We start from the raw sequence: 18,742 nt of genomic DNA, 5'->3' as shown, positions 1-18,742 counted from the left end.
TCCAATATTTTATTGGCATTTCAAAAATATTTCATTAAAATCATCAATTTTTTCTTAAATCTTTTCCTAAAAGAATGAATGGGGATTCTGTGATTGAATGATTTGATTGCTATTCTGATATTATTCACTTACCAGTCACTAATCTTCAAAAGAAAAGAATAAAAGACACAACTACAAAATCAAATTCTGAATCTAATAAAGCATATAATAAAAAAAAGAAGACAAAAGTCAATATGACATGTAAATGGCATATATAATGAAGAGAGAAAGACATATTTAAGTCTCTTAATCTTCTCTTGTTTGATTTATGTAGTTGTTTGCTATGGCTTTTTAGCCTTAAGTGTGCAATTTTTCTTCTTAGGTAAGAGTATTTAGTGTGAAAGACATGAACCCATCCAGTCTGGTCTTCCATAAGAGTATTTAGTGAGTGGTGACCAGTGCGTACTGAATGTGATAATATGATCTGAGGACATCATCCTCCAAGAAGAGAACAGCCAGTTTTCCATGTCATAAGGTGGGTATTTTGAGAAGGATTTCTAAGAACGAAAGAAGAAGTAGAAGAAGATGAGGATGCCACACTAGATGCAAAGAAGAATTCCAGAGAAAAACCTAGTCTCTTAAGAGAGATCCAATTCCAGGTGGATTTTATTTTGAATAAAGAATACCATGGTTTTATGTCAAAAGAAGCAAAACCAGCCATTATAGAAATAATATAACATACTTTTCCTATTTTTGGATATATTTTATACATATAAGCCCTTTTTGTTCATGCTTAAGAGTCAAGAACATAATGTCTATTGCATTCAATGGCACAATTAGGTCATGAATGGAAAATGTTAGTCTTATCCCCTTAACCAGTGTTGTAAAACTCAGATCAGACATAAAACCGGAATACTTGCCAAGTTGCAGGTCAAACAGTTCGACCACGAGTAATAGAAATATCATCATTATCATCATCATCCAAGCCTTATCTGAGATATATGGGATTGGAAACATGAATACTGTTTCACCATTCCGTTCTGTTTAATGACAAATCCATTGTTAAATTATGGGCATTAAACAGGATGCATGTAAAAGTGTTGGCCAGATATGACCAGAGTTCTGGTAAACGCAAATAACAAAACATATTAGTGGTAATAAGACGATCTATATAACCACTAGGTCATGAGTTCAAATCCTACTATTAGAATTTTAAGTTTCTGGTGATTTAGTGAGCCAGGTGGGTTTTTGAAACTTGGCCAATTTTCAAAGTTTCTGCATGTTTTTGACTGGTTCTATTGGTTCTCCAGAAATCTGAAAACCAAGAAATAAAAACCAGAATGGCTTCCAGTTCCTGGGTTTAATGGTCCAACCATCCAGTCTGGTACGAGTCTTACAATACTTCCCTTGGTACACAGAATTTGAATAATATCAGGTACAAACTTTTGACAATTATAATTTATTATCAGAAGGAAACTTCAGAATATTGCTCCCATACTCGATTCTATACTATTACATTACTGCATAAACAAAAATTCTGAAGTACTTGACATATAAAACTTAGACACTGTCTACATTACATGTGAAATTGAATTTGTTTTGATGTGGTTTTTATTACATTGGGAATCAAAGATAGACCGTCTAAAATAGATTAATTTCCACTTAATCTTGGTTAAGCTTGTTTCAGGTGATCATGGTGTGGGCTGAAATTTTACACCAAAAAGGAAATCAAATAGTTCATTTCATGGGCACCTAATCAGGAGCTTGGTTATTTTTTCAGTTTATTTTAGACTATGTCACGTGAGAAATGTTTCAGGAAAGATACCTGTCTTGAGAAAGAACATTTGCTCCAAATTTAATCAAGATTTTTGCCACCAAGTGCAAACCTTCTGCAGCTGCAACATGAAGAGGTGTCCGCTGGTCATAGTTCTTGGAGTTTGGGTCAAGACCATTTTCCAACAACCGTTTCAAGAAGTCAATATTGCTTTCTATAACAACTTTGCAGAGATAGCATCCTGCATCCTCTGGATTTAAGACAGCACCATTCTTGACGAGAATTGCTGCAACACTATCATGCCCTGATTTAAGAGCTTCCAACAAAGGTGTATTCCCAAACTTGTCTGCATTATGATGATCAACAGTTCAAGGTAAGGACTATTGACAAGCATTTTTCAAGTGCTAGCAACACCACATATTTTACTGTAACTGCTCCTCAAAATTCAAACTTCATTTAAGGAAAATATATACAAGGAAAAATGGAAAGTGAAACAAGAAAAGAAGAAAATATGGAGTTAAAAATTATCTAGTCATTCACCAATGCAATTGGCATTTACTCCTCGCTGCATCAGAAACTTCACAATATCTTCATGACCTCTAGATGCTGCTAAATGCTGCAAGAAATCACAAATATTTAGTAGCTTATTTGCATTTATATGATTTGTGGATCTCTGTGTGCATGTACATGTGTCTGGCCTCACAGAGGCACCTAGGTCACATCACACATCAAGTACATGGTCCAGATATCAATGGTATCCTTGAGTTGGGGAAACTGGGAAAGATATGTATCTCAGGTAGATACATGAAAATCAATGGTTTGAATAGTTGCCAGTGTTGCATGGACTCTAGTAAATGGATGATGTATCTGTGTTGGATACACAATAATCCATGGGTTCTTGATGATACTACTACATAACATTTTCTTTTTATCTCCTAGCTTGTTTAACATGAATAAATAGCTACCTTACAAGATAAATGGCATTTTTCATATCAAACATTACTTGGTAAGAAAGGTAATATATTAGACCCCTTTCTGCAGGCACAAATATTAGAATTCAAAAATATGAATGATATTAGTAGTATATATTTTTCCATATATGTGTCTGCAAGTCCATGCTTTCTCAACTTGCCAAATCAGACTCTTGAACATGTCTGATTCTGACTCTCATGTCCTTGCCCATGCAACATGGAGGTTGCACATTTGAATGTTTTGTTGATTAGTTATCAGGCTACAAATATGGTATACCAGTATATGAAGCATCATGTTAGTGGTTTGAGGAAGCATCATCTTCTCCCATTGAAAAAGAAATACATCACTGTGTAAATGGAATTTTGGTTTTCTGGTTTTGCTATTACATTTCAGATAAATGAAGGAAGCTAGATACCCAATAGAATGACATTTCAAGTTTGAAGAAGTAAAATACCAATGCACTTCTCCCATCATAGTCTGTTTTGCAAGGATCTGCTCCAGCATTGATCAAGCCTTTTAAATGATTCAAATCCCCATGATATGCAGCACTAATAACTCCTAATGCTAGTTCAGAATCTTGCTTTGTGATAAAGTAAGTGATATCTGATTCAATCTGCTTGATTCGTAGATCAGTATCCTTTCCCTAGAAAACAAAATAGGTATAATTGAAAACTAGAACTGATATGTAAGAAAATGATTTAATGAAGGACCCTCACATAACTTCACTTTTTTTACACCAGATGGAAATCTAGGTAATGCCCATAACCCCCTTGCATTGTAATATGTCCCATCTGGTATCTGTCCAGTGGTGAAAATTTCCCACTAATGTAAGCCATCCCTTATTGAATCACAAATATAAGAAATATTTTAGCATAAGAAACCATACATATTCTAACTACAAATAAGTTGGGACAGACAGCCCAAGGAAAAGACCCAAAAAATGTGTGCAAATAATTAAGAAAAACAATGGAGCAAGAAGATGCAAACAGCATATATTTCCACAAGGGAATAACCCCAAAAGAAATCTAACATTAAGACATCTTCAAATCAGGCATCCCTTGCATTGTAATATGTCCCATCTGATATCTGTCCAGTGGTGAAAAATTCCCACTAATGTAAGGCATCCCTTATTAAATCACAAATACAAGAGATATTTTAGCATAAGAAACAAAACATATTCTAACTACAAAATAAGTTGAGACAGACAGCCCAACGAAAAGACCCAAAAAATGTGTGCAAATAATTAAGAAAAACAATGGAGTGAGAAGATGCAAATGGCATATATTGCCACAAGGGAATACACCCAAAGGAAATCTAACATTAAGACATCTTCAAATCAGGACACAAATTACAATATAGCGAAAAGTTTAATGCCTCCATTACAAGGTACTTTCAACCCAACTCCACTACATCCCAAGACTAGTTCTCTACACAGAAAACCCAACATCATTTGTTATTGAAAAACCTTGGAAACACTGTATGGTATACTCGGTAACCCCAAGCACTAGGGCTTTAGAAGACAAAATTATAAATTAGAGAGTATAGAGCAAAATGTTAAACTTCAAGGGATTAACATGTCTTCTTTATAAATAGGTTCTTTTCTCAACTTTCCTGTTCTACATTTTCCTTCAAATTTAGATATTTCTAGCCAATATAAACTTTACCTAAAGTATATCCATGAAAGGTACTACTAATCTTTAAACCAATAGAAAAGGGTCCTCATTTGGTGAAGTTCCAATTTTTATGAACCGGGAACAGATCTTGTTGGAAGACAAGGAATTCCCCTATTCATAATGATAAAAAGTAAATAAAATTTGTTTGTATTCCTGCTCAGAATGAACAGGCTATTCATAATGGTAAGAAAGTACACACAATTTTTCTAGCATTACTCATGTGCTTTCCTTTTTTTTTATCAATAACAATGAATTTTATTAATGATTGAGAAAATCAGAATTACTCATGTGCTTTCCCGTTCATAATGAATATGCCACCTTGTCAAAGATAGCATGTGCCCAAATCACTATCCTTAGAAAAAATGACTCATCTTTTAAATACACTAGACCCAACAATTAGATTGAAGTGCCATTCAATGCTATGGAGCTATATCCCAAATGCTTAGATCTCCAATTCTCAGTTGTAAAGACATAATCAGAAACAATTAATTTCATACATAATATATTTAATAAAAGATAAAATGATCTCATGAATCGGTTTGAGTGTACTGCCACGGTTTACCATGTGTATGATAGCATGACAACTCTTACATGTATAGACTGTGTAGAAATGCACATGAGTAATAAATAAAACTGTGCATTTTTTTTCAATGGAGAGTTGTTGCATGTAAGACCAGAAAAATAAGTAAATTGTTGAGTTGGGCATAGTTGTTTTTTATTCTTATTTGAAGCTATTTAGTTAGGAAGTTGCTGGGCTTTAGGCCCATTAGTTTATGTTTCTAAGTTGTGACTGTTCAACCACATTAGTAGCCGCCCTACTAAGGGCATCCTTGCAATATCTCATCTTTTAAGTTAAGTAAAAATATAATGAGGGGTTGGCGGCTAGGTATTATTCAACAATCTTGGTTGACTTCCTACTCTTTTCTCCCTCTCTTTCCTTTTCTACTACTGAAATCTTTATCTTCCTCCCCTTTCCTTTCACAAGAAATTCAACTAAATCTACAACCAGTGATTTCTACTTGGTATCAGAGCAGGCCGAAGGTTCCTTGAGTTGTTTCCTCATGCAGCCCTAGATAGGCCGACTGCATGGTGATTTAAGAGGCTAGTCGAAGTTGTCAAGTAAGCCCGGTTTTTGGATTTTTTGATGGATCTGTGTGCCCTATAGCTGGTCTAGGGTTCCTCATCAAAATTAGGAAAAAACTAGAGAAAGGGGAAGAGTCCTGTTTCTGTTGGACTCTTCAATTTTGACCTAGGAAGTGGCGCCCTAATTTTTTAGGGTTCCTTGGGTTTTTTTGTAAGGGGCAGTTCAAGTCCTGCCTGATTTGGAGACTTCTAGAGAGAGTGGCTGCCTTTTCTCTCTCTTCTCCCGTCCCACAGAAAAGGAATCTTTTGTGGGAAGATAGTCTAGGACACCAGAAAGGTGTTGTTGGTTCCAGAAGTGTTTCGTTTGATCTTATTACATATTTAAGTTATTTTCTTTACATTTTTTGAGAAGCATGGTGGGTCACGGAGTTGAAAATAAGCCCGGGAGTGAAATGAGACCAATGAAAGGAGGTACTAGAGACCTTTTCAGGACCGGGACCATTACTACAGTTAGGTTGAATGGTGCAAATTACTTAGAATGGTCACAATCTGCAAAGATGGCCATTGGTACTCGTGGGAAATTAGGGTATATCACTAGTGAGGAAGTGAAACCTGAAACTAGGAGAATTATATGGTGATGACTTGGTTGTGTAATTCCATGTTGCCCCATATAAGTAAAAAATTTTTATGGGCAAATACAGCTAAGGAAATACGGGATGGGGTTGCAGAAACCTATTCACAGAGGGAGAATGTTGCTGTTAGAATGTTAGAGTGATGTTCGGCTGATAAGAGTTCTTATCAGCCCATTCTTATGTTTAACTTATCTTGTAACTGGGCTTGTGTTAATGGGCCTGGGCCTAATCCTGTTTAATGATTTAAGCCATTTGGGTGTCCCATCACTAATCAGGGGCATCCCAATAATTTCTTGTACCTTGTACCATATTCATCTATAAATAAAGGACTGGTCGACTGGATAGAACAGTTCGACATTCTCTTCAGTTCTGTGGTTCTCTTCTCTTCCTTGCTACTTCGAGTATAGCTCTTTAGATTACATGGTTTCAGAGCATTAGCTCCTTCCTGGTTTCAGCAGGCGCACTCTTTTCCCTTGCTGTCTTTTCATCTTCTCTCTTCCTTTTCTGGGTTGCTGCAGTGAAGACCTAGGAGTGTAAGAGAGTAAAGCAAGTTCGAACCTAGGGTTTCTCTTGGTTGTAGGACTCAAGGGAAGTAAGACCCAGAAGTAGATGTCCTACTAGATTATCTCCAGCAAATAGTAGCTATTGGGCTACTAAGAGAGGTCTGTATAGGACGGGCCTAGTTGAGGACTGATTTCAGCAGTCCTAGCACTAGCCGAAAGGGGGAGAGCTTCCTCTACAGTTGCAGCTTCGTGCTCCAGCAAGACTTGCGCAGAACAAGTGGTAAAGACTTAGCCTTCTCTACAGTTGCAACTTCGTGCCCCAGCAAGACTTGGGCAGAACTATGGTAACTTCAGTTACAGATTCTCTTTAGGTCGGTTATCAGTCCTACTTGTAAACTTCAGTTACTGCACTGCACAGTTACTTCAGGTTGCAGAACAAGCCCTAACTGAAGTAACTTTAGTTACTAGCACTGTGAACTGGTTCAGTTACTTCGACCAGTCCTAAACAGCACTGCACAGTACCCGAACTGTGAACACTTCTACCAGCACTGTGAACACTGTGACCACTTCGGCCAGGCCTAAACAGAACCACCTACAGCACTGTGAACAACTCTTGGACTGAAGTCAGGATGTCCTCACTATCCGGTGAAGTTTCCTCTAGAGATAACAGACCTGTTACAAGGTCCTCAAACCTGGAAAACCCTAATCTGTACAGCTTGCAGATTACAAGTGTGCTACTAGATGAGTATAACTTCAAAGAGTGGTCTGTCTCAGCAATGCTGTTCATTACCTCTCGTGACCTCACAGGCTATTTGGATAGAGACAAGAAACAACCAGAAATTGGCAGTCCTGAATACACCGTGTGGCGCAAGGAAAATGCCACAGTCATGTCTTGGTTGCTGGCCTCTATGACTCCTAGGGTAGCCAGAACTGTTCATCACTTCCCCACAGCTGCTAAAATTTGGGAGAAAGTATCTAAGACATATGGCCAGAAAAAGAACAATGCTAGAATCTACAGGCTTAACCAAGACATTGCAGCCCTAAGGCAAGGAGACATGTCCGTGGCAACCTACTTTGCAACACTGGAAGGCCTCTGGGAAGAGCTTGACCACCATTTGATTTTGGATTGGGAAAATGCTAATGATAAGGGGAGGCATGATAAGCAGATTGAGGAGGGCAGAGCCTTCAAGTTTCTGGCGGGTCTTGACCCTGTATATGAAGGTATAAGGTCATAGATTCTAGGGAGAGATGAATTACCTGAGCTTCACCATGTCTACTACCTAGTGAGGAATGAAGAAGTAAGGAGAAAGGAGATGCAAGTTGACTTCCAGACACAGTCAACAGAATTACCTGGAGAACATTCAGCCTTAGTCTCCACTAAGGGGAATAGATTTTCAGACAAGAAGTCCCTCAAGTGTACACATTGTGGTGGTGAGAAACACACAAAGGAGAAACGTTGGGTCCTATACCCTCATCTGAAGCCAGCTGCTCTGAGAAAGGACAAAAGGCAACATAAGGGCCACACAGCAAGTGAGAATCTTGCCACCAACAACAGTAGTGACAACTCACAGAGTATTCAGACAGTGTCATCTTCCACCGCAAGGCAGGCTGCCGACTCCTCTGGACCAAGTACTTTGGGCTTCACAACTAGTGAGGTAGAGGTTCTCAGTCGGGCATTAGCCCGTCTGAAGAACAATTCTTTAGCTTCCACCTCTCTTGCCAAATCAGGTACAACCTCTGCATTTAGTGCATCTAGTTCCATTAATTCTACCTCTTGGGTGATTGATTCCGGAGCCACTGACCATATGACACATATGTCCTCCTTATTCTCCACATATCATCTGTTGTCTGGCCAGGATAAGATGAGAGTAGCTGATGGGTCCCTCTCCACCATCTCTGGAAAGGGGGTGGTTGACCTAAGCAAGGATCTCTCTCTTAAATCAGTCCTACATGTTCCTAGTCTTACCTCAAATCTGTTGTCTGTTTCAAAGCTTACAAAAAACTTGAACTGCAGTATAACTTTCTTTCCTTCTCATTGTGTCTTCCAGGACAGATTGACGAGGAGAACGATTGGGAGTGGTCATGAGTATGGGGGCCTCTACTATTTTGATGAAGATGTCAGCTCAGCCTTGCAAGCTTCTACTACTAGTCCGGAAAGTGTGGAGTCAATAGCTAGGCTGCACTTGTGGCATGCTAGGTTAGGTCATTTGTCTTTTTCTTCCTTAGCAATGTTGTTTCCCGAATTATGTAAGGGCATTCCGAGTCAGAGTTTAATTTGTGATGTGTGTCAAATGTCAAAACAATGTAGATCAATGTATCCAATTTCTAGTAATGAAATTCAAGCCCCTTTTGATTTGGTTCATTCTGATGTTTGGGGTCCTTCACCCATTGTTTCCATTGATGGCTTCCGTTACTTTATCAGTTTTATTGACCATTATTCTCGGTGCACTTGGATTTATCTGTTGAAAGGACGTGAAGAAGTTCCCCGGATAACTATGATGTTTTGCAAGATGGTTGAAACACAATTTGATACAAAGATCAAGCAATTCCGTTCAGACAATGCAGCTGAATACTTTGAAAGATCCCTGAACTCATTCATGGAAGATGCAGGCATGTTACATCAATCATCATGTGCTTACACCCCTCAGAAAAATGGGGTTGCTGAGCGCAAGAATAGGCATCTATTGGAGACAGCTCGAGCCCTTCTTTTCCAGCACAATGTGCCTAAGCAATATTGGTCTCAAACTGTTCTTACTACATCTTACCTGATAAATCGGATGCCATCTAAGGTACTGGGTATGAAGACCCCTTTCTCTGTTTTGTGTCCCACTCTTCCAGAATTTCCTCTTCCCCCACGGGTTTTTGGTTGTACATGCTTCATACATGTGAAAGATCCAAAGAAGACCAAGCTAGATCCTTAGGCTACAAAGGGAATATTTTTGGGGTACTCTCCTACGTAGAAGGGGTATAAGTGTTATGATCCTGTCTCCAAGAAAAAATATGTCACTAGGGATGTAGTCTTTTTTGAGTCTCAACCCTATTTCCAGTCTTCTCAGAATCCTCTTCAGGGGGAGAGTAGTGGGTTGGAAGAGGATTCTCATTTTCCCTTCTTTTTTGTTCCCATTTCATCACCTTCCACTACTACTAGCTGTAACATTCCGGGTCAACCTAGTGAGACTTCCACTGTGCCAGTTGCTTCTCCAGATTCGGCTGATGCTCCTGAAGGTTCCAGTAAACAAGAAAAAGAGATACATACAGTAGAAGGAAGAAGGCCCCTCAACCTCATGATTGCAACCAGTTGAACTCAGATCAATCTGTCTCTGCAATCCAAGGTAATTCTGATTCACTCAATTCAGATTTGGATCTTCCTATTGCTCTCCGTAAGCCTGTTCGTTCTTGTACCACTCGGCATCCCATAGCCGATTATGTTTCTTACTCACACTTATCCCCTGCCTATCATTCCTTTGTGTCTGCTCTTTCCTCTGTGTGTGTCCCTTCCAGGTATTCAGAGGCGGCATCTGATCCAAGGTGGAAAGAAGCCATGAATGAGGAGATGAAAGCCCTAATGAAAGCAAGGACATGGAAATTGGTGGACCTACCAGAAGGGAAAGGCACTGTTGGGTGCAAGTGGGTATTCACAGTAAAGCACAGGGAAGATGGGTCAATTGAGAGGTACAAGGCCAGACTTGTAGCAAAGGGATTTACACAAAAGGAAGGAATTGACTACAAGGAAACCTTTGCCCCAGTAGCAAAGCTCAACACAATCAGGGTTCTACTGTCACTAGCAGCAAAATTCTCTTGGGAACTTCATCAGCTGGATGTGAAGAATGCCTTCCTAAATGGTGATCTTCATGAAGAGGTATTCATGGAACCCCCACCTGGATATGATGTTGGAAAGAAGGTATGTAAACTAAGGAAAGCATTATATGGTTTGAAGCAATCTCCCTGGGCATGGTTTGAGAGACTTTGTTTGGCCATGAAGAAAGTAGGGTACACTCAGAGCAGTGCAGATCATACATTGTTTACAAGGAGACAGGATGACAAACTTACAGCACTCATTGTGTATGTGGATGATATGGTGATTACTGGAAATGATGTGAAAGAGATGAAGAGGTTGAAGGAGTTCTTAGCTTCAGAATTTGAGATCAAAGACCTGGGAAATCTGAGATACTTTCTTGGAATTGAAGTTGCTAGATCAAGAGAAGGAATCTACATATGTCAAAGAAAGTATGTGCTAGATCTCCTAGAAGAAACAGGCATGATGGGGTGCAGCCAGCTGACACTCCAAAAGAACCAAGCCATGGATTACAAGAATCAATGGGTGAGGAATACTGTGATAAGGAAAGGTACCAAAAGTTTGTAGGAAAACTGATATACTTATCCCTTACTCGGTCAGATATTGCCTATGCAGTACATGTTGTCAATCAATTCATGCACTCACCAAAGGCCCATCATATGAGAGCAGTGGAAAGAATCCTCAGATACTTGAAAACTTGCCCAGGGAAAGGAATTCTATTCAGAAAAAACAACAGACTTGAAATTGAAGCCTACACTGATGCTGATTGGGCTGGGTCCGTTGGAGACAGAAAATCAACCTCAGGTTACTGTACATTCTTGGGAGGAAACCTAGTCACATGGCGTAGTAAGAAGCAGAATGTTGTGGCTAGATCAAGTGCAGAAGCAGAATACCGAGCTATGGCACACGGGGTTGCTGAACTCTTATGGCTCAGGACTCTCCTTAATGAGCTTGGTATCAAGACTGAGGGTCCTCTCAAGCTGTATTGTGATAATAAAGCTGCTATCAACATTGCCAACAATCCTGTGCAGCATGACAGGACAAAACATATTGAAATTGATCGACACTTTGTCAGAGAGAGAATTATTTCAGGAGAACTTTGTGTGCCTTATACTCCATCAGAGATGCAGATTGCAGATGTATTAACTAAAAGGCAGGCATCAACGAAGTTCAGGGACATACTTGGCAAGCTAAACATGATTGATATTCATGCTTAGCTTGAGGGGGAGTGTTAGAATGTTAGAGTGATGTTCGGCTGATAAGAGTTCTTATTAGCCCATTCTTATGTTTAACTTATCTTGTAACTGGGCTTGTGTTAATGGGCCTGGGCCTAATCTTGTTTAATGATTTAAGTCATCTGGGTGTCCCATCACTAATAAGGGGCATCCCAGTAATTTCTTGTACCTTGTACCATATTCATCTATAAATAAAGGACTGGTCAACTGGATAGAACAGTTCGACATTCTCTTCAGTTCTGTGGTTCTCTTCTCTTCCTTGCTACTTCGAGTATAGCTCTTTAGATTACAGTTGCTAGGGCTTATCAGTTGAGAAATCAGATTATTACTACAAGGCAAGGAGAAAGACCTGTTGTAACCTATTTTTTAGCCCTTAAAACCCAGTGGCAAGAGATTGACCATTTAGAGACATTTTCTTGGGAAACCACTAAGGATGAAGCAACCTATCAGAAACATCTAGAGAAGTATAGGGTGTTTGAATTTCTTGTTGGCCTTAATCCTGAGTATGAAATTGCAAGACAACATCTTCTTTCCAAGGATAGTGTTACCCTCTCCCAGGCATATGCCTTTGTGTTAGGGGAGGAGAGTAGGAGAGATGTGATGATGAAAAATCCTGTTTCTGATTAGTCAGCCATGGTGAGTACTATGAAACCTAAACAAGTGGAGATCGGGGTGACAGTGAAATCAAGAAGGAAGATAAAAGAGATTTGATCTGTGACTACTATAAGACGACTAAACACAAAAGAGATGCTTGTTGGAAGCTTCACCCACATCTTGTGCCGACTAGACTGAAAAATAAGAAGGGAAATGCACACATGGCAGTTACTGGTGACATTCTAGCCCCTCCTACTACAGCTGCTCTGGAGTCTTTTGCAGCTACTGCAGTAAAGGGCCAAACTTGAGAGGTATGGGCAACTTTTGAACCAACAGGATATAGCCAGTTCCAATTCAGCAGCAAGCGGACAACAAGGTATAGGTGGCATTGGTGGAGTCCACTTTACTGTCTTTGCTCACACAGGTAGTCCACACGTCACTGCAAATTATGTTTCTACTTCAGGTAAAGAGGGACCTCCTTGGATTATAGATTCTGGAGTCTCTGAGCACATGACCCATAGCTCTACTATTTTTTCATCTTACCAGCTCTGTTCTGGCAGAGATAGGGTCTCCACAACTAATGGATCCCATGTTCCTATTGCTGGGAAGGGATCTGTCAAGATTAGTGATTCTATTTCTCTACCCTCAATCCTTCATGTTCCTAGATTGAGCACTAATTTTTTATCTGTTAGTAGTTTGATTAAGAACCTGAACTACTCAGTAATTCTTTCTCCTGGTCATTGTATTTTGCAGGATCTGGATTCAAAGAGGACGATTGGGAGTAGTCATGAAGTGAATGGGATCTACCTCCTGGATGTTCCTCCTCATCAGAGTCATCATGTTAGCAGGGATAGTGAGTCAGGGTCTGTGGGTCAAATTATGCTTTGGCATAATCGTTTGGGCCATTTACCTTTTTCTTCTTTGATTCTTTTGTTTCCAAAACTTTTTGAGTCTGTTAGTTTGTCAAGTCTGGAGTGTGAAGGTTGTCAACTTGGAAAAAATTGTAGACATTCATTTAAACCTAGTAATAAAAGGTGTTCTTCTTTTGATGTTATTCATTCGAATGTGTGGGGACCTTACCATGTTCCTTTTATGGGAGGCTATCGATATTTTCTCTTATTTGTGGATGATTTCTCACAATACTCTTGGATTTACCTGATGAGATCACGCGATGAAGTACCACCCTTGGTGAGGCAATTTCATCGGGTGGTGCTAACACAGTTTGGAACAAGAATAAAGGTGTTCAGATCTGACAATGCTAGGGAATATTTTGAAAAACACCTTCCCTCATATCTGTTAGAATATGGTGTTGTCCATCAGAGCAGTTGTCCCTACAGTCCACAGTAGAATGGTGTTGCAGAAAGGAAGAATAGACACATTGTTGAGATTGCAAGAAGCATGATGAGCACATTTACAGTTCCAGTTCGGTTTTGGGGTGATGCAGTTCTCACAGTAGTATATCTGATTAACAGGGTGCCCTCTCGTATACTTGGATTCAACACCCCATTCAGTCTCCTTTTTCCTGAGGGGGAGATGTTTCATATTCCTCTCAGGGTGTTTGGGTGTGTCTGCTTTGCACACATCCTTGGTCCCCACCGCTCGAAGCTTGATCCCAAGGCAAAGAAGTGTGTCAGAAAATCAAAAAGGGTGCTGCTGATATGATCTAGTCTCTGGGAGCCGGTATGTTACAATGGATGTCACTTTTTTTGAATCCACATACTTCTTTTCAAAGAATCCTTCTTAGGGGGAGTGTTTTGGGTATGTGAGTCAGCAGTCTATTCCTCTCCCAATTCCAGTCCCTATGTCTACTCCTGTGCTTGACCATCTTGTGTCACCTACCTTACCACCTCCTTTGCGTCCTGCTTCTCAGCATTACTTACGACAGAGACTTCACAAGGAGGTTGATTCTACTGCAGCAGAACTCACATCACTTCCTGTCAATTCCTTGGAGACTCCAAATTCTGCTGACATGGATTCAAGTATTCCTCTTGGTCCCGCTACTGTTTCAGTTCCCATTGATTCTACTAACACTATTACAGATAAACTTGATCTCCCTATTGCTCTCAGAAAAGGGAAGAGAAAGTGTACTACTCATTGTATTTCACAGTACTTATCCTACAGTGGACTTTCTCCTTCCTACAGTGCTTTTCTTTCCTCTCTTGATTCAGTGTCTATACCCAAGGGTGTTAGTGAGGCTCTCTCCAAACCTGAGTGGAAGACAGCTATGCAGGAAGAGATGGCATATTTGATTAAGAATCAGACATGGGACATTGTGGATCTACCAAAAGGCAAGGAGACAATTGGATGCAGATGGGTTTACACAGTAAAATATAAGGCAGATGGAAGTATAGAAAGGTACAAGGCAAGACTTGTTGCAAAAGGGTACACACAGACCTATGGCATTGATTACTTAGAGACCTTTGTACCAGTTGCAAAGATGACCTCTGCTCGGAAACTTCTTTCTCTTGCTACCTCATACTCTTGGCCCTTGTTTCAACTTGATGTGAAGAATGCTTTCCTAAATGGGGATCTGCAAGAATAAGTGTATATGGATCTTCGTACTGGCTTTTACAATGATACTGAAAAGGGAAAGGTATGCAGGCTTAAGAAGTCACTTTATGGCTTGAAACAATCTCCCAGAGCATGGTTTGACAAATTCAGAAAGGCCTTGATTGCTTTTGGCTACACTCAGACTCAATCTGATCACACCTTGTTTGTGAAGTGAAGGGGATCTTTGGTGTCAATCCTAATTGTTTATGTGGATGATATTGTTGTCACGGGGAATGACCTAAGTGAGATTGATTATCTGAAAAGGAATCTACATAAAGAATTTGAAATTAAGGATCTTGGAGAATTGAGATACTTCCTAGGCATTGAAGTTGCAAGATCAAAACATGGAATTTTTATCTCTCAAAGGAAATATGTCTTGGATCTTCTTCAAGAGTCAGGGAAGCTTGGAACGAAGGCAATCAGTACCCCTATTGATCAGAACCATATAATCAATGCATCAGAAGGTGAACTGTTAAAGGACATTGGGAGATATCAGAGACTTGTGGGTCAGCTGCTATACTTGTGCATGACAAGACCAGACATTTCCTATGCAGTAAGTGTGGTAAGTCAATACATGCATTCTCCATAAGTCCAGTATTGGGAGGCAGTTGATAGGATTCTTGCTTATCTGAAGGGACACCCGGGTAGAGGCATATTGTTTACTGATCATGGATAGTTGAAACTAGAGGCCTATACAGATGCAAATTGGGCAAGATGCCTTGATGACAGGAGATCAACTTCAGGAGTGTGCACCCTTGTTGGGGGTAACCTTGTCTCGTGGAAGAGTAAGAAACAAAAGTGGTGGCAAGATCAAGTGCTGAAGTTGAATACAGGGCCATGGCACATGGAGTTTCAGAAATTCTCTGGATCTGTTCCCTATTAGAAGAAATTGGTGTACAGGCAGAAGAACCTATGATGTTATATTGTGATAATCAGGCAGCAATTAACATTGCCCATAACCCAGTCCAGCATGACCGAACTAAGCACATTGAAGTGGATAGACATTTTATCAGAGAAAGAGTGACTTCTGGAGAAGTTTGTCTTCCATACATTGCTTCTGATCTGCAGCTTGCGGATGTTCTCACAAAAGGTGTTGCAAAGAACAAGCTGGAGCATGATCTACACAAGTTGGGAATGTGTGACTTACTCCCAACTTGAAGGGGAGTGTTGAGTTGGGCCTAGTTATTTTTTAATTCTTATTTTAAGCTATTTAGTTAGGAAGTTGTTGGGCTTTAGGCCCATTACTTTATGTTTCTAATTTGTGACTGTTCAACCACATTAGTAGCCGCCCTACTAAGGGCATCCTTGTAATATCTCATCTTTTAAGTTAAGTATAAATATAATGAAGGGTTGGCGGCTAGGTATTATTCAACAATCCTGGTTGACTTCCTACTCTTTTCTTCTCTACTATTGAAATCTTTATCTTCCTCCCCTTTCCTTTCACAAGAAATTCAACTAAATCTATATTCAATGATTTCTACTTAAATAAATGTGAAACAATTATGAATAAAGTTGCTGAACAGAAGAAGAAGAAAGAATAAATAAATGTGAACTAGCATCTTGTCAACGTTATTACTTTCAGTTAATGTACTTGAGATTCGAGAAGAAGAAGAGTTTGTCGAAGAAATCAGATGTGTTACTGTTCACTCTTGAAGAGCCTTTCTTAACATTTTTAAGAAAATTACAAATGGGCCTTTGAATAAGCGCCCAAATACAAAAAAGGAAGAAAGGACATAAATGCCCTTACATTCTCAACACTCCCCCCTCAAGCTAAGCATGGATATTTGTCATGCTCAGCTTGTTCAAATTGTTGTCAAGCTTTGATTTGGAGACACCTTTAGTAAGACAATCGGCCAATTGATCTTCACACCTCACAAAAGGTAAACAAATCTCTTCACTAGCAACTCTTTCTCTAATGAAATGTCGATCAACTTCTATATGCTTTGCACGGTCATGTTGAACAGGATTGTGGGCTATGTTTATGGTTGCTTGATTATCACAATATGATATCATTGGACTATTAATCTGCACTCCCATTTCTGTCAACAAGTTCTTCAGCCATAACAATTCGAAAACTCCATGAGCCATAGCTCTGTATTCTACCTCTTCACTAGATCGAGCCACAACTGATTGTTTCTTACTTCTCCAAGATACAACATTAGCACCCATCAAGGTACAACAGCTAGAAGTAGATTGCCTATCATCAACAGAACCTGCCCAGTCAGCAATAGAATAAGCCTCTACCTTGAAATGCCCATGATTAGAATACAACACCCCTTTTCCTGGACATCTTTTTAAATAGGCTAGTATTCTATTCACTGCTTGCATATAAGATAATCTAGGCTTGTGCATATATTGGCTAACCACACTCACAACATATGATATATCTGGTCTAATCAAACACAAGTAGAGAAGGCGACTGACAAGTCTTTGATACACAACTTTGTCAGGAAGGACATCTCCATCATCAACTCCCAACTTATGATTGGGATCAATTGGAGTTTAAGCTCGTTTACAATCCAATTTCCCTACTTCCTGAAATAGATCAAGAACATATTTCCTCTAAGAAATCTAAATGCCCCTCTTTGACCTTGCGTCCTCAATCCCTAGGAAATATCGAAGATTTCCAAGATCTTTAATTTCAAATTCAGTAGCAAGAAAAGACTTTAGTTCAGCAATTCCAGAGATATCGTCCCCTATGATAACAATGTCATCAACATATACTATCAACATAGTCACTTTTCCATTTGCTCTCCTGATAAACAAGGTATGTTCAGCTTGAGATTGAGAAAAGTCAATTCTTAAGATAGCTTTTCTGAATCTGTCAAACCAAGCTCTAGGAAACTGTTTAAGGCCAAAAAGGGATTTCTTCAAACGGCAAACCTTTCCTTCACTCCAGGAGGAAGTTCCATGTAAACTTCTTCTTGAAGGTCGCCATTAAGGATTGCATTCTTAACTCCATTTGATACAAGGGCCAAGAATAATGGGCAGCAAGAGATATGATAACTTGAATTGAGTTCATCTTGGCTACTAGAGCAAAGGTTTCCTAATAATCAATGACATAAGATTGAGTGTACCCTTTTGCCACAAGTCGAGCTTTATACCTTTCAATTAAGCCAAAAACTTTATGCTTCGCTGTATAAACCCACTTAGATCCAATAGGAACTTTGCCCACTAGAAGATAAAGAATTTCCCATGTCTAATTTTTCTCAAGTGCCTCCATTTCCTGGTTCATGGCATCCTTCCAGTAAGGGAACTGCACTGCCTCAGTAACATTGTGAGGGATAAAAACAAAAACAATGGAAGAGATATAGGCACAATAAGAGGGAGATAAGGTATTATAAGAGACATAATTTGAGATAGGATATTTAGCACATGTCCTTTTTGCTTTACGAACCGCAATAGGAAGGTTAAGGTCAAAAACCACACTAGGAGGCTCAATAACAGGCTCACCGCAAGTATCAGAAACAAGAAGAGGTTCAGAATCCAGATTACTTATGTCTGGGAAGTCAGATTGTAATGGGCATTCAATCTCTGGAGTCATCCTCTTTTTCCGTCTAACGAACCACTGGTGCCAAGACCGATGAATAGGAGTATTACTACCACCACAAGGAGGAAGAGAAAGAGAAGGATTCACAAAACCAGTTACAGTTGGAGTAGGAATTGGTATACAAAAAGGAGTCCAATCTTCACTAGCATTCTCCCCTGAAGAGAATGACAAGAAGAGGAAAAGAAGGGAGTAGACTCAAAGAATGTAACATCTTTGGACACATACCTTTTTCCAAAGCGAGGGTCATAACAACGGTACCCTTTTTGAATTGAAGAATATCCCAAGAAGACATACTTAATAGACTTCGGATCAAATTTCAATCTAGAATGACTCATGTCATGGACGAAACAGACACACCCAAAAAGCTTAAGAGGAAGATGGAAGGTATCCTCATCAGGAAA

At 39.5% G+C, this 18,742-nt stretch overlaps 1 protein-coding gene across 6 annotated transcripts in view; it reads right to left on the bottom strand.

Annotated features, from left to right (window-relative positions):
* Positions 1-18,742, bottom strand: part of LOC148853017 (potassium channel KOR2-like) — a 124,879-nt gene that overhangs the window by 58,321 nt on the left and 47,816 nt on the right. For all 6 annotated transcript variants that reach the window (XR_016099950.1, XM_088947793.1, XM_088947795.1 and 3 more), the window contains exons 9-11: positions 3,180-3,368; positions 2,294-2,369; positions 1,805-2,099 (exon numbers count right to left, since the gene is read on the bottom strand). Coding sequence is in view for 5 of the 6 variants with exons in the window: in XM_088947793.1 (XP_088803919.1) it covers positions 1,805-2,099; positions 2,294-2,369; positions 3,180-3,368 (560 nt within the window). In the remaining variant the exon portion in view is untranslated. The remainder of the gene's footprint in view (positions 1-1,804; positions 2,100-2,293; positions 2,370-3,179; positions 3,369-18,742) is intronic.

This window comes from Nelumbo lutea, chromosome 5, assembly GCF_056320005.1.
Source record: "Nelumbo lutea isolate HS-2025 chromosome 5, American lotus-T2T, whole genome shotgun sequence".
NCBI classification, from domain to species: Eukaryota; Viridiplantae; Streptophyta; class Magnoliopsida; order Proteales; family Nelumbonaceae; genus Nelumbo; species Nelumbo lutea.
The sequence above is the reverse complement of the archived record's forward strand: the minus strand, read 5'-3'. Positions and strand labels throughout refer to the sequence as shown.